General features: G+C 38.8%; 3 protein-coding genes across 4 annotated transcripts in view; 1 reads left to right on the plus strand and 2 right to left on the minus strand.

Moving 5' to 3' along the window:
• Positions 1–11437, minus strand: part of fgf12a (fibroblast growth factor 12a) — a 176467-nt gene that overhangs the window by 102785 nt on the left and 62245 nt on the right. The gene's annotated exons all lie outside the window — the stretch shown is intronic.
• Positions 765–4131, minus strand: LOC310717276 (uncharacterized protein). The gene is made up of 5 exons (XM_083525139.1): positions 3957–4131; positions 2322–2805; positions 2035–2115; positions 1817–1897; positions 765–1735 (listed from the first exon to the last, which is right to left on the minus strand). The coding sequence occupies exons 1-5, from the start codon at positions 3981–3983 to the stop codon at positions 834–836; spliced, it is 1575 nt and encodes a 524-aa protein (XP_083381265.1). The 5' UTR covers positions 3984–4131; the 3' UTR covers positions 765–833.
• On the plus strand, positions 6277–11193 carry LOC310717286 (vitamin K-dependent protein C-like). Of its 2 annotated transcripts, XM_083525152.1 has the most exons (9): positions 6277–6336; positions 6504–6751; positions 7291–7448; positions 7536–7560; positions 7653–7763; positions 7844–7984; positions 8102–8223; positions 9067–9184; positions 10165–11193. In XM_083525152.1, the coding sequence occupies exons 2-9, from the start codon at positions 6652–6654 to the stop codon at positions 10713–10715; spliced, it is 1326 nt and encodes a 441-aa protein (XP_083381278.1). In that variant the 5' UTR covers positions 6277–6336; positions 6504–6651; the 3' UTR covers positions 10716–11193. The 2 variants fall into 2 exon arrangements, with proteins under 2 accessions (XP_083381278.1, XP_083381279.1); XM_083525153.1 differs by lacking the exon at positions 6277–6336 and having other exon boundaries at positions 6343–6751; positions 7337–7448.

The following is an 11437-nucleotide window of genomic DNA, read 5'->3' on the forward strand; positions in this document are numbered from 1 at the left end:
GATATCTCTGGCTATATATATATATATATATATATATATATATATATATATATATATATATATATATATATATATATATATATATATATATATATATATATATACACAGTACAGACCAAAAGTTTGGACACACCTTCTCATTCAAAGAGTTTTCTTTATTTTCATGACTATGAAAATTGTAGAGTCACACTGAAGGCATCAAGGGCTATTTGACCAAGAAGGAGAGTGATGGGGTGCTGCGCCAGATGACCTGGCCTCCACAGTCACCGGACCTAATCCCAATCGAAATGGTTTAGGGGTGAGCTGGACCGCAGAGTGAAGGCAAAAGGGCCAACAAGTGCCAAGCATCTCTCGGGGAACTCCTTCAAGACTGTTGGAAGACCATTTCAGGTGACTACCTCTTGAAGCTCATCAAAAAAATGCCAAGAGTGTGCAAAGCAGTAATCAAAGCAAAAGGTGGCTACTTTGAAGAACCTACAATATGACATTTTTCAGTTGTTCCACACTTATTTGTTATGTATATAATTCCATATATAATTTCACATGTGTTAATTCATAGTTTTGATGCCTTCAGTGTGAATCTACAATTTTCATAGTCATGAAAATAAAGAAAACTCTTTGAATGAGAAGGTGTGTCCAAACTTTTGGTCTGTACTGTATATCGGTGGTAACTATAGTGTCAAAACCCAAAACCCAAATTGGTCAAATAAATGATCTTTCAAAATGAACTGCTATATTGCTGAAGTTTTGACCTCCTGTAAGAGAAGTAGTCAAAGCAGATTAAATGTCTCAACGGACATACTACAGATCTTTGTAGTCTGGTGTTTGAACCACTATGCTTCTGGTGCCTCCAGTGTACCCCAGCTAAATGTGCCAGTAATCGGGTCAGGTATTTCTCGGGAAAAGGGTACGTCGCAGTTGTCTGGGTAAAGCAGAACGCCAGAGAAGGTGCTACTGCTCTCGCTGTTGACACACATACCATTACTGTTTGTGTCCTTGACCTGGATCCACACTTGATCACCCATGTTGAGGTGTAAAATCACTTCTTGAGAGACCATACCAAGGTTTATAGGCCCAGTGCTTTTCACGATTGGGATGAAGTTTTGGAAAAGCCCCACTTTGAGCACTTTGTTTAAGGCGCACAAATTGTAGCTGAAGCTGTATGTGCCATTGACGGGAGCCCTGTAGATACCTGTAGTTGGGTTGTAGTGAAACTGTACATTATAAATGACTAGGCTGAAAGGCACAGGTGCATCTGGACTTGGGGAACTTATAGCCAGTCTTGCTGAAAACCCTGATTGGATGGCAGGAGAGCAGGGGCCAGGAAAACCTGTCATTCCTTCTTGTCCTTTTTCACCTTTTGGACCACTTACCCCTTCAAGCCCATGAGGACCAACATCCCCCTTTTCACCCTTTGGACCAAGAGGCCCAGTAATTCCATCTGCACCTTTTTGCCCATCCTTGCAATTGCACACACCTTGCTCACCTTGATTTCCTTTCAGCCCAGTAAGGCCTGGAACTCCAGGCATACCCAGTTCACCCTTATCTCCCTTTTCGCCTTTTGGCCCAGGCTCTCCTGAGCTTCCTGGAAGGCCTCTAGGGCCAACTGCTCCGGGTAATCCAACTTCTCCTGGAGGTCCATTCATAGAAGAACACAATGGAGAGCAATCACCAGGTGGTCCAGGAGGTCCTGGTTCCCCTGGACTCCCATATATGCCCATGTCTCCTTTATCACCTACAGAACAAAAAAAAGCATGAAAATGTCTGCAGTTGTAATATAGCAGTAAATGTATCTACTACTGGAAGGCATACTAACCCTTGAAGCCACGCTCGCCAATTCTTCCCATTGGGCCCACTGGTCCATCATTCCCTTTCATACCTTCATCACCTTTCTGCCCTATTAACATCAAAAGTAGAGAAGGGTTTGAAAGTCAGAGCCTTGACAATGATTGTGTTTGTAAAATGTTTCACAGATAATCAAATTAACCCATGACCATTGATTTTCCAAAAGAATAATAGGGTTTGTGTATTTACCCTTAAATCCTGGTGGACCTGTAAAACCTGGTAGACCTCGGGGGCCACTTAGACCCCTACTTCCTGGACTCCCAGGGTATCCTGGTATAAGATATTAAAAGCAAAGGACAGCAGACAAAAAATTAACAATATAACAATACAAATCTGTAGATCCCGAAGGAATCCTAGTAAACATCTTGATTTCAGTCCTTGTTTCCAGATTCTGGAAATCTATTAATAGTAACCCACCTGATCCAACTCATTTAATTAAAAAGCCCGCCACAGGAATATGTATATTGCATAATTACCTGGTAGACCTCTGTCTCCTCTCTCACCCTTTGGAGCACCATTAGCTGTGTTGCACAAAGAGCAGGTGCAGAACCAGGGTACTTGATCTGCAGTAGGGGGCACAGGTGCTTCCAAGATCATATTGCAGTAGGTCAGATCTGTCATGTCGAACGTGCGCGAATTCTGAAGATTACCCGGAATGTTTGGTGGCAAGGGGTAACCTTTTGGCAGAACTGGGTAGTTGTTTGTTGGAACGGTCATGTCGTATTGCAATAAAAAGCCATCGCGTATCTGTGGAAGGCCATCACCCATCATGTTTGGTGGTATGGGGTTGTTGTCTGGCAGTGGAGCATAACCGCTACTATCCCAGAATTCAGGGGGAATGGGACTGTCATGTGACCCAGGTGGAGGAGGTTTGAAATTCTCTTTATCTGTATTGTTATGGATGAACATTCCTTTTGACAGGGCTGAGGAAGCCAGCAAACCGAATAACACCTTTATCATCTGGAAGAAAACAGACATGTAAATGCTGTAGTAAAAAGATTTGCAAGTCCTGAACGTGGTGTTAAAAAAGATTTACAAAACATAAACCATATCATTCATTTCTTTTAATCCGGCTTTACATTTCAAGGTTTATTCTCAAAAACACAACAGCGATAATTCAAGAGGTGCTGATTCAGTTCAATAACAACAGTTTCGACAGTTAATTTTTTTTTTATTAATTAATTTAGTTTTAACTTAATTAATGTCCTCATTTTAAAATATAATCTTTCCATAATTACAATAACAAACTTGCACTGTAGATGCCTTAAAACAGGGGTCACCAACGTGGTGCCCGTGGACCACATGAGTAGCCCGTGGGCCTTTTCTAAAAATAGCTGTTTCCTACTTTGTTAAATCATTGTTGATACTTATTATGAAAAATCATTAACATGATCAGTGTCTTCACATAGATAAATATCATTAATTATTAATAATAACATATGATAAAAGGTAAATTGAGCAAATTTGTTATTTCAGATCAAACTGAAAACTGTGTGTATCAAACTGGTAGCCCTTCACATTAATGGTACCCAAGAAGTAGCTCTCAGTTTCAAAAAGGCTGGTGACCCCTGCCTTAAAATAAATAAATAAATACCATAATAATTATTATTTAATTGTTTAATGTTTATTGTAAGGAGAAATTTTACCGATTTAATGTGTCAAAACACCTGGTAATAAAAAATAAAATAAATTCCAGCGCAGGAAATTCGAAAGACAAATCTATATTGTTTTGCATTCTCAAGCTGAAATTTTTCTTCTTCAAGAAAACCGTCACTGAAAAAAAACTATGCCATGAATAAAAAGTATGCCATGTCACTTTTTAATAAACAGAATTCTGTAATCAGTGACAAATTGCTTCAGTATAAAATAGAGTAATGAATCCAGGCTTCATGTCGGGCCGAACAACTCCTTGTCATTGTTCGATTATTTTACGATATAATCGTTCCTGACCTGTTCCGTTGCTTTATTGTTTGAAAGGAACATTGTTTATAGCTATTTTTTGTTGTTGATGTTGACGTTGTTTCCATGCGTTCCTTATAAGCTACAATATCACAATGAGTTTTATGATTTCAGTGTCAATGATGTATAATGCAAAGTTCAAATATACTTACGACTGGTGCGAAGTCTAGAGCCGTCATCTGGATGAATTGCGTACGGAGTAAACCGTGTCAGCAGCAGTCCGATCAATTTATAAGCCTTGCCTAAAAACACTTTTGTGCAATATGTTTTTTTTCCCTGCGGGCCTGTAAACAGAGCTGGCGAAGGCTTAGATGCGATACGCGTTTGTACCCGATACAAAATAAATAGGGCTTTTTTTCTCTTAAAACCTTGCTGGCACCCGACAACACGCTCTGCACAATGATAAGTAAAATAAGGATAAATTGTTCTCAGCCCTTCCCATCTCCATTCTTAGGTTTCAGAGATTCACTGATGTAAGGATAAGACACCATAAACCATAAAGCCATCCATTTGGGACGAGCGCTGATGTGGACTCGATTGTCGATGACCCAATTCATTTTCCCAGCCGCTTTTTCATGACAAATTGTTCGACAATGTGGATTTATTTCAATTGTTTACACTGACATGTCGTGTGGTATTGCAACCATCGTGGATCAATCTCAAGTGGCCTAGAAACACAAATGCAGAGGAATCTTTTGGGAAGTATTTTAGCTTCTGAGCAAGGCCTTGAGAGGTCACTCTCAGGGCCAGTAGAGCCTCCGGGGGCTGACCACACCTCACGCTCTCTCCGCTCGGCCGTGGAACCCGAGAGCTCTCTATTCTTGCGCAGTCATAATGAATGAAATATGTGGGACATGCTAATGTGTGAAATAAATCTAACTGACAAAGAGTATAATAAAACATTAATGTCTAGCGCTGATATTTGTCCTCATTTCCACACCTTTAGGCCCAGGATGGCTTATTTTCTGCACACGCCTATGAAAAGCCATTGTTCACGTACATAATGTAAAGAAACTTATGTCATATGCGCACGTTTTCCAAACTGTGATCTTTGCTAAAGTTCTGTTTGGATGGAGGACTGGTTATAAATCAAAATCTTGACATTCTAGCTACAGAAACTTAAACGTAATGAATAATCACTATGGGAGTTGCGGTTATTAGTAAAATAACTAATAAATGTGATTATTCATTACGTTTAAGTTTCTGTAGCTAGAATGTCAAGATTTTAATTTATGCCCTGAAATTTAATTAGATTTATTTATACTTATACTACATCACTTTACCAATGATTATATTGAAAATATCAAATATGTATTTATATTAATTAATATGTATAGATTTATTTCTATTTTTATTCATTTCTAGTACATTTATGAACAAGTAAGTTGAAGAGATCAGCTACACTATAGAACCGATAAACAGCCTCAATATTTTCTTTCTCTCTCAAAGTTTCTATCATTACATTTTTGGCATTTGGCAGAAGCCCTTATACAGAGCAACTCCAGAGCAGCTGAGGGTTAAGGGCCTTTCTCAAGGGCCCAACAGTGGCAGCTTGGGATTTAAACTTGTGACTTTCTGGTCCAAAGGTCAATTTCTTTACCAATAAGCTAATTACCAATAAGAATTTTTAATTATATGGCAATTATTCCAGCTTTCAAATAACTTTTTTTTCTTGAAAATGAAAACTAGCGAAACTTTGCTAATCACCATAAATCTATTCGTCATTTTCAAGAAAACACTACACTTTGTAATGGTTGGTATAAAATCTGTAGTAAAACAGTTTTGTTTGCATGTTTTCCAAACTGTTGTTTACTTTCAACATACATTTTACATACACTTCATAAAATTGGTGTTTTCTGAACATCCCATTCCACATTTAGTCGTAATTTACCGTTAACCTCCACTCTTCTGCTAAGATGTTCTGATAGATTTTGTGTAGATTTGTAAGATTCCACTACAAGGTTGTTAGTAAATCAGGTACTGATGTAGGTGAGGTGAGAAGGACTGCGGTGCTCCTGTGGCATTTAATAGTGTTGAAGTCAAAGCTCTCTAGCAGGACACTTCCAAGATCTTCCACACACTTCCAACCCATGTAAAGCAAATCATGGAGCTGGAACAGATTTGGGTCTCTTAGTTCAATTGAAGGCAAAATGTACTGCTACCACATCCAAAGACGTCCTGTACAATTGTGTGCTTCCAAAATTGTGCTCACACTTTGGGGGAAAAAAACGGATATGGTCAGTAATGGACACTGTTGCTAGGCAGCATAGCTTATAGCTTAAAATCTCTATTTAGCCATTTACTAACCTGTAAAAAATAAATAAATACCATTAGACTAGAAAAAAATTTCTTTTTTTTATATTTTCTAATTAGAAAATAAACTCTAACACACCATTAGTGACATTAGAAGATCCAGTGGTTTGGATTTCTGAATTCCTGCTGTCCAGAGGTTAGAGGGCAGGAGCACATTAGTCAGTCATTAACACAATTTAAACAGAACCTCCATCATCCCTGCTCTGTATTTTTCAACATGTAAGTAAAATGGCTGATTGTTTATTTGGATCTAGATGTTTCGTGAATAGGTTGTCTCTGTGTGCTTTGCTGTTATGTGCTTATATACAGATTACTGGATCCTGAGGAAAGGGGACATGTTTAAAAACGTTTGCTTCATTTTCTGACACATATATTGCTCCTTGTAGATCTTCTTTGAGGAGGAAACAGAGTCAGATCTGCAATTTGGTAATGCGTATTTACTTTCTGTTTTTAAATTGAAGTCCCACTCTGTTTCTGGAACGTTCGTTTTTTTTTTATGGTCCTTTAATATTATTACGAATATTATATTTAATCATGAGAGTTTGGTGTTATGTTGACAGAACAATGGTGAGAATGCTTCTCCTCTGTCCGGTGTTGTTTTTTCTCTGGACTTCCTCTGCTGTCTGTATTTCAGGTATGATTTGAATAATCTGAATGATTAAAGAGTAGCTCATGAATCGTTAGGTAGCTCCAGACTGACCCTCTTCGTGTTTTTAAGCATTTTTTTTTTCAAACTTCTAAACCAATCAGGACGCATGTTGTGGGGGAAAAAAAAGTACAAATAATTTCATTCGTTAGTGAATATAAAAAGATTTCCGACTTGCCAAATGGAACATTTTTCACTGGCAATATTCCAACAATGCAATACGGCAAAATTAAAATCGTGGCTGTGTGTAAAATTATCAATAGCGTATGTGATACGATGTGATATGATGAGCCACGTTAACCAAACGTTCAGCTCAAATTCCACCTCCAAAGCTACAGCGAAGACAAATAATATCCAAAATATTAGTTACATCATCTTTGTTTCATTATTAATAAAATAATTCCCATTATAGCCAATAATTGCTAGAAATGGTAAAAGGTTCTTTTAGCCAAAATGTGAAAAATAAATGGGATTTATAATCACCAAAAAAAAAAGAATCAGTTGTTGATTTGAAGTCTATGGATCAGTTTTTTCCAGCAGTCTAACAGCACAAATGCTCCTGCGCTCCAAAAGGGCCTACACCTTCCTGGAGGAACTCAAGCCTGCATCTATGGAGCGAGAGTGTATAGAAGAGAAGTGTGACTTTGAGGAAGCCAGAGAGATCTACCAGACCAGAGAGGCCACGGTTAGTCATTTCTTTTCTCCCATACTCTTACTCGTGTACTTCTTCTCATAGTTTGTGATGATAATGTCTTTTCTTCTCCTCTTACAGCTACAGTTCTGGACAGAGTATACAGGTAAGTGTATGGTTGTATTTAAGGTCAATTGATGTGTCATCAAAACTATGCACAGTCTTTGTGTATTAATGCTTTTGTGTATTAATCTTTAGATAAAGACCAGTGCGTCTCAAATCCCTGCATAAATGGAGTTTGTGTGGATCAAATCCAGAGCTATTATTGTTCCTGTAACCCTGGTTTTGAAGGAAAACACTGTCACATTGGTGAGTTTGAATTTCAGAAGATTGACAGTTTGATTGTTTTGTCCTTTAAAACTGTACTCTGAGACTGATTTGTCCTTCAGACAGCACACATGCAAACTGCTCGGTGGACAACGGAGGCTGTGAACACAACTGCCACGAGACGAAAGACAACGCAGGACGCTACTGCAGCTGTACTGATGGATACACACTCCATGAGGACTTCAAACAGTGTGTTCCAAAAAGTGAGAACTAATTGATTGTCTTGCTGTAGTCAAGCGCAGATGCATTCTGCATCTCTATATTGGTGTTATTTGACCTTTACAAGTGTAAATTATGGTTTGTTCATCTCTGATTTCCAGGTCAGCATTCCTGTGGACAGATTTTGATCGCTAAGTCGGCCTACAAAACACAGTCCATCGAAGGCCTACAACCTTGGCTTTTTGGTGGTGAAGTTGGCAAGAGGGGAGAGAGTCCTTGGCAGGTTTAAGGAATAAACAGTGATCTTAAACTTGAACGTTTTGTTTTCCCTCTGTCTGCTAGGCTCGTTGCATGTGTATTAAGTTGCCCTGTTGCTTTGTTACATTGCTTGATGTTTATTTGTTCTATTTGTCAGCCCTATTTTGTCTCAAGGATGTTATTCTGTGACTTTCCTCCAAGAGATTTCCAGACAGTTGCCCTCAGCCCTAGCTTAAGTTTCAACATCCCCTTTTGCTCCACTTCCAGGTAGCACCTCTTTGGGTAAAACCACATCTTGCTCTACCTTAATGGTTCTCAGGAGACCTACCTGTCATGGATTCCTCACCCGGTGCCGCCTCACATTAAGCCATTTAATTTTCCCAAAAACATTACCAACAGCATACATCACTACCCTCCTCTCAGGAAGACGAGAAACCTTGTGAAGCTCAGAGCCATTTCTCTTCCACTAACTTTACCTTTGCAGAAGAATCCGAGCAGGTCTTCAAGGTCTTTGATCAGTGTAGTAAAATTTGAAATCGAATTTGCAATGTGGAGTGGTTGGATCAATAAAGCACCTCATGGGGTGCCTCCAGAAAAAGATTAACTTATAACATCGAGCTTCCATTTCGCTCGACTTGTACAACCACTTAGTGAACATCAGGCAAGGGGTCGAGTGAACTACATTTTACACCCCCATTTATTACTACCCAGGTCATGCAGCTTGACCTCAAGACATCCCATCAGTGTTTCAGGCTCTGTTTTGAAGCGGACAGTGGCATGTGTAAAAAGAACATTGAAACAGAGAAACGAATCTGATATCATGCATTGATTCAAAGCTTTTACCATTTTTCACGTGTTTCCTTCACAGGCTCTTATCTTAAATGCCGCAAGCGAGTTTCACTGCGGTGGCGTCTTGCTTGATGAAGTCTGGGTGCTCACAGCTGCTCACTGTTTGCAGGGATTCATCCGTTTCAGTGTCAGACTGGGTTCGTTTCGGGTTTTGTTTTTTGTCACTTTTTAATAATGAAAGCAATAAATGGAGTCATACAGAGATGGGTTTCTATTTATAAAAATGTTATAAACAAGCAAAGCCAATTTAGAATTCTAATAACATTGCTGTAGTCCATTTCAGGTCAGGTTGCTAATTCCTTTGTAGATTATGAGAATATGGCAGCTGGCTGATACCTATAAATCATATACAGCCACTTATTTTTTTGCTGCATTAACTGTTCCCACAGGGCTTCTCCACGCTACCTGCTGTACTGTACTTCAATCACTGACATTTCTAGTTAGCATCCATTGTCCCACAAAATGAGAAGAATGTAATGAGTTTTTAAGGTTACTGTTTACTGAAAAAACATTGCTGCCTGGCAAGTACACATGATACTGGCATTCAATTTGGGGAATATACTGTTGGCACCCACAACCCCAATTCCAAATAAAGTTTGGATTCTGGGCAAAATGTAAAAGCAGAATGCAATGACTTGCAAAAAAATTATTTACAATAAAAAAAACCATATCAAATGTTTAAAGTGAGAATATATACTATTTTATGGAAGAAATTAGGTCGTTTTGAAAATAGTTGGGACATTACCATCTTTACCACTAGGTAGAATCATGTATTTTGTCTGTATACATCTAGTAACCGAGGAGACCTGTTGCTGTTCCCATATGTGTCTTATACAGGATTCCAGCTGCTCAACACTTCTGGGTTTCCTTTGTTGTATTTTTCATTTCATTGAAAATGATCACATTTGTTCTTGAACATTTCCGCAGTTTAAACATTTGATATGTTTTCTAGGTTCTATTGTGAATAAAATATGGGTCTATGAGATTTGTAAATCGTTGCGTTCTGTTTTTATTTACATTTGACACAGGTTCCCAACTGAAATTAGGTTGTATTTTGAATGTGAAAGCTTTTATCTTCTTGGCAACTAGTACATGTTTTTTTTTTTCACCCCTTAAGGTGACTACAAACGTTTCAAGTTCGAAGGATCCGAGGTCACCATTTCTGTAGTGAAAACTATCCCCCACCCACAATTCAACAGACGAACAGCTGATAACGATATAGCCATGCTGCGTTTGGCGTCGCCCGTAACGTTCAACACGTACATTGTCCCTGCGTGTCTGCCGAGTAAAGACCTGGCCGAGCGTGTGCTCCATCTCAACGGAACGATGACGGTGGTGACAGGCTGGGGCAAGGAGAAAGAAGGGACTGTGAAATACAGCTCTGATCTCAAACACATCAACGTACCACTGGTGGAGCACTCGGAGTGTACGCGGCACATGTTCAGCAACGTGACGGAGAACGTGCTGTGTGCCGGCAACATCGGAAGCATCGAGGACGCGTGCAGTGGCGACAGCGGCGGTCCCATGATGACGCTCTACCGAAACACGTGGTTCCTTATCGGCCTCGTATCCTGGGGCGAGGGCTGTGGCCAAGAAAACAAACTGGGCATCTACACCAAAGTCTCCAATTATCTGGAGTGGATTGATAGCGTGAAAAAACAGCCATGATTATAGACCAGGTTTGCCTGGAATTCCAGATTTAGTTATGGCTGCTATTTCAGAAGAAGTCCTTCTTTATATTAAAAACTTTATAGCCTGCAAAAATTATTCCTACCATGTGCAAGTTTGATTCTTAATCGCACTGTTTGTCCAAAGATGAATCGATAGAAGAACTTGCTTCAAAACAAAGATTTGACTCGTTGACAGTGCTATTATCAAACACTGTTCAGAGGGGGTTTAATTTACATTCAGAAATTGAGTAAATCCATTATTTTATTTTTATCCAGACCGGCCATGTGACGGCTTTTCTCCCTACAATATTACACAACACAGGTTTTTTCTGGGTTTTTTTTTTTATTGTTGTTTGTTTTGTTTGTTTGCCAAATCTCTGTTTATTCCCACCAAAGAAAAAAATGTTCTCCTATAAAATACCACCATTTTGTTGTAATCATTTTATTTTAAGGAATAAAACATTAGTTATGAATTATTATGTGCAATACGGCTTGGCATCATTCACTACTGATGAACAACATGCTAATAATAAAAAGAGTTTCACTTTATTGTTTAACCTCATATTCATATATTTAAAATACATACACAGTGTGAAAAAACAGTCTGTCATGGTTTCTGAGACACATGAAAATTCCCATTGTTTCTAACTAACAAACTCGGTAAAAGACAACAACATGCAAGAATTAGAGAGTGAAGACTGGAAGAAAGTTCTGTGGACA

This window comes from Silurus aristotelis (genome assembly GCF_946808225.1).
Source record: "Silurus aristotelis genome assembly, chromosome: 22".
NCBI classification, from domain to species: domain Eukaryota; kingdom Metazoa; phylum Chordata; class Actinopteri; order Siluriformes; family Siluridae; genus Silurus; species Silurus aristotelis.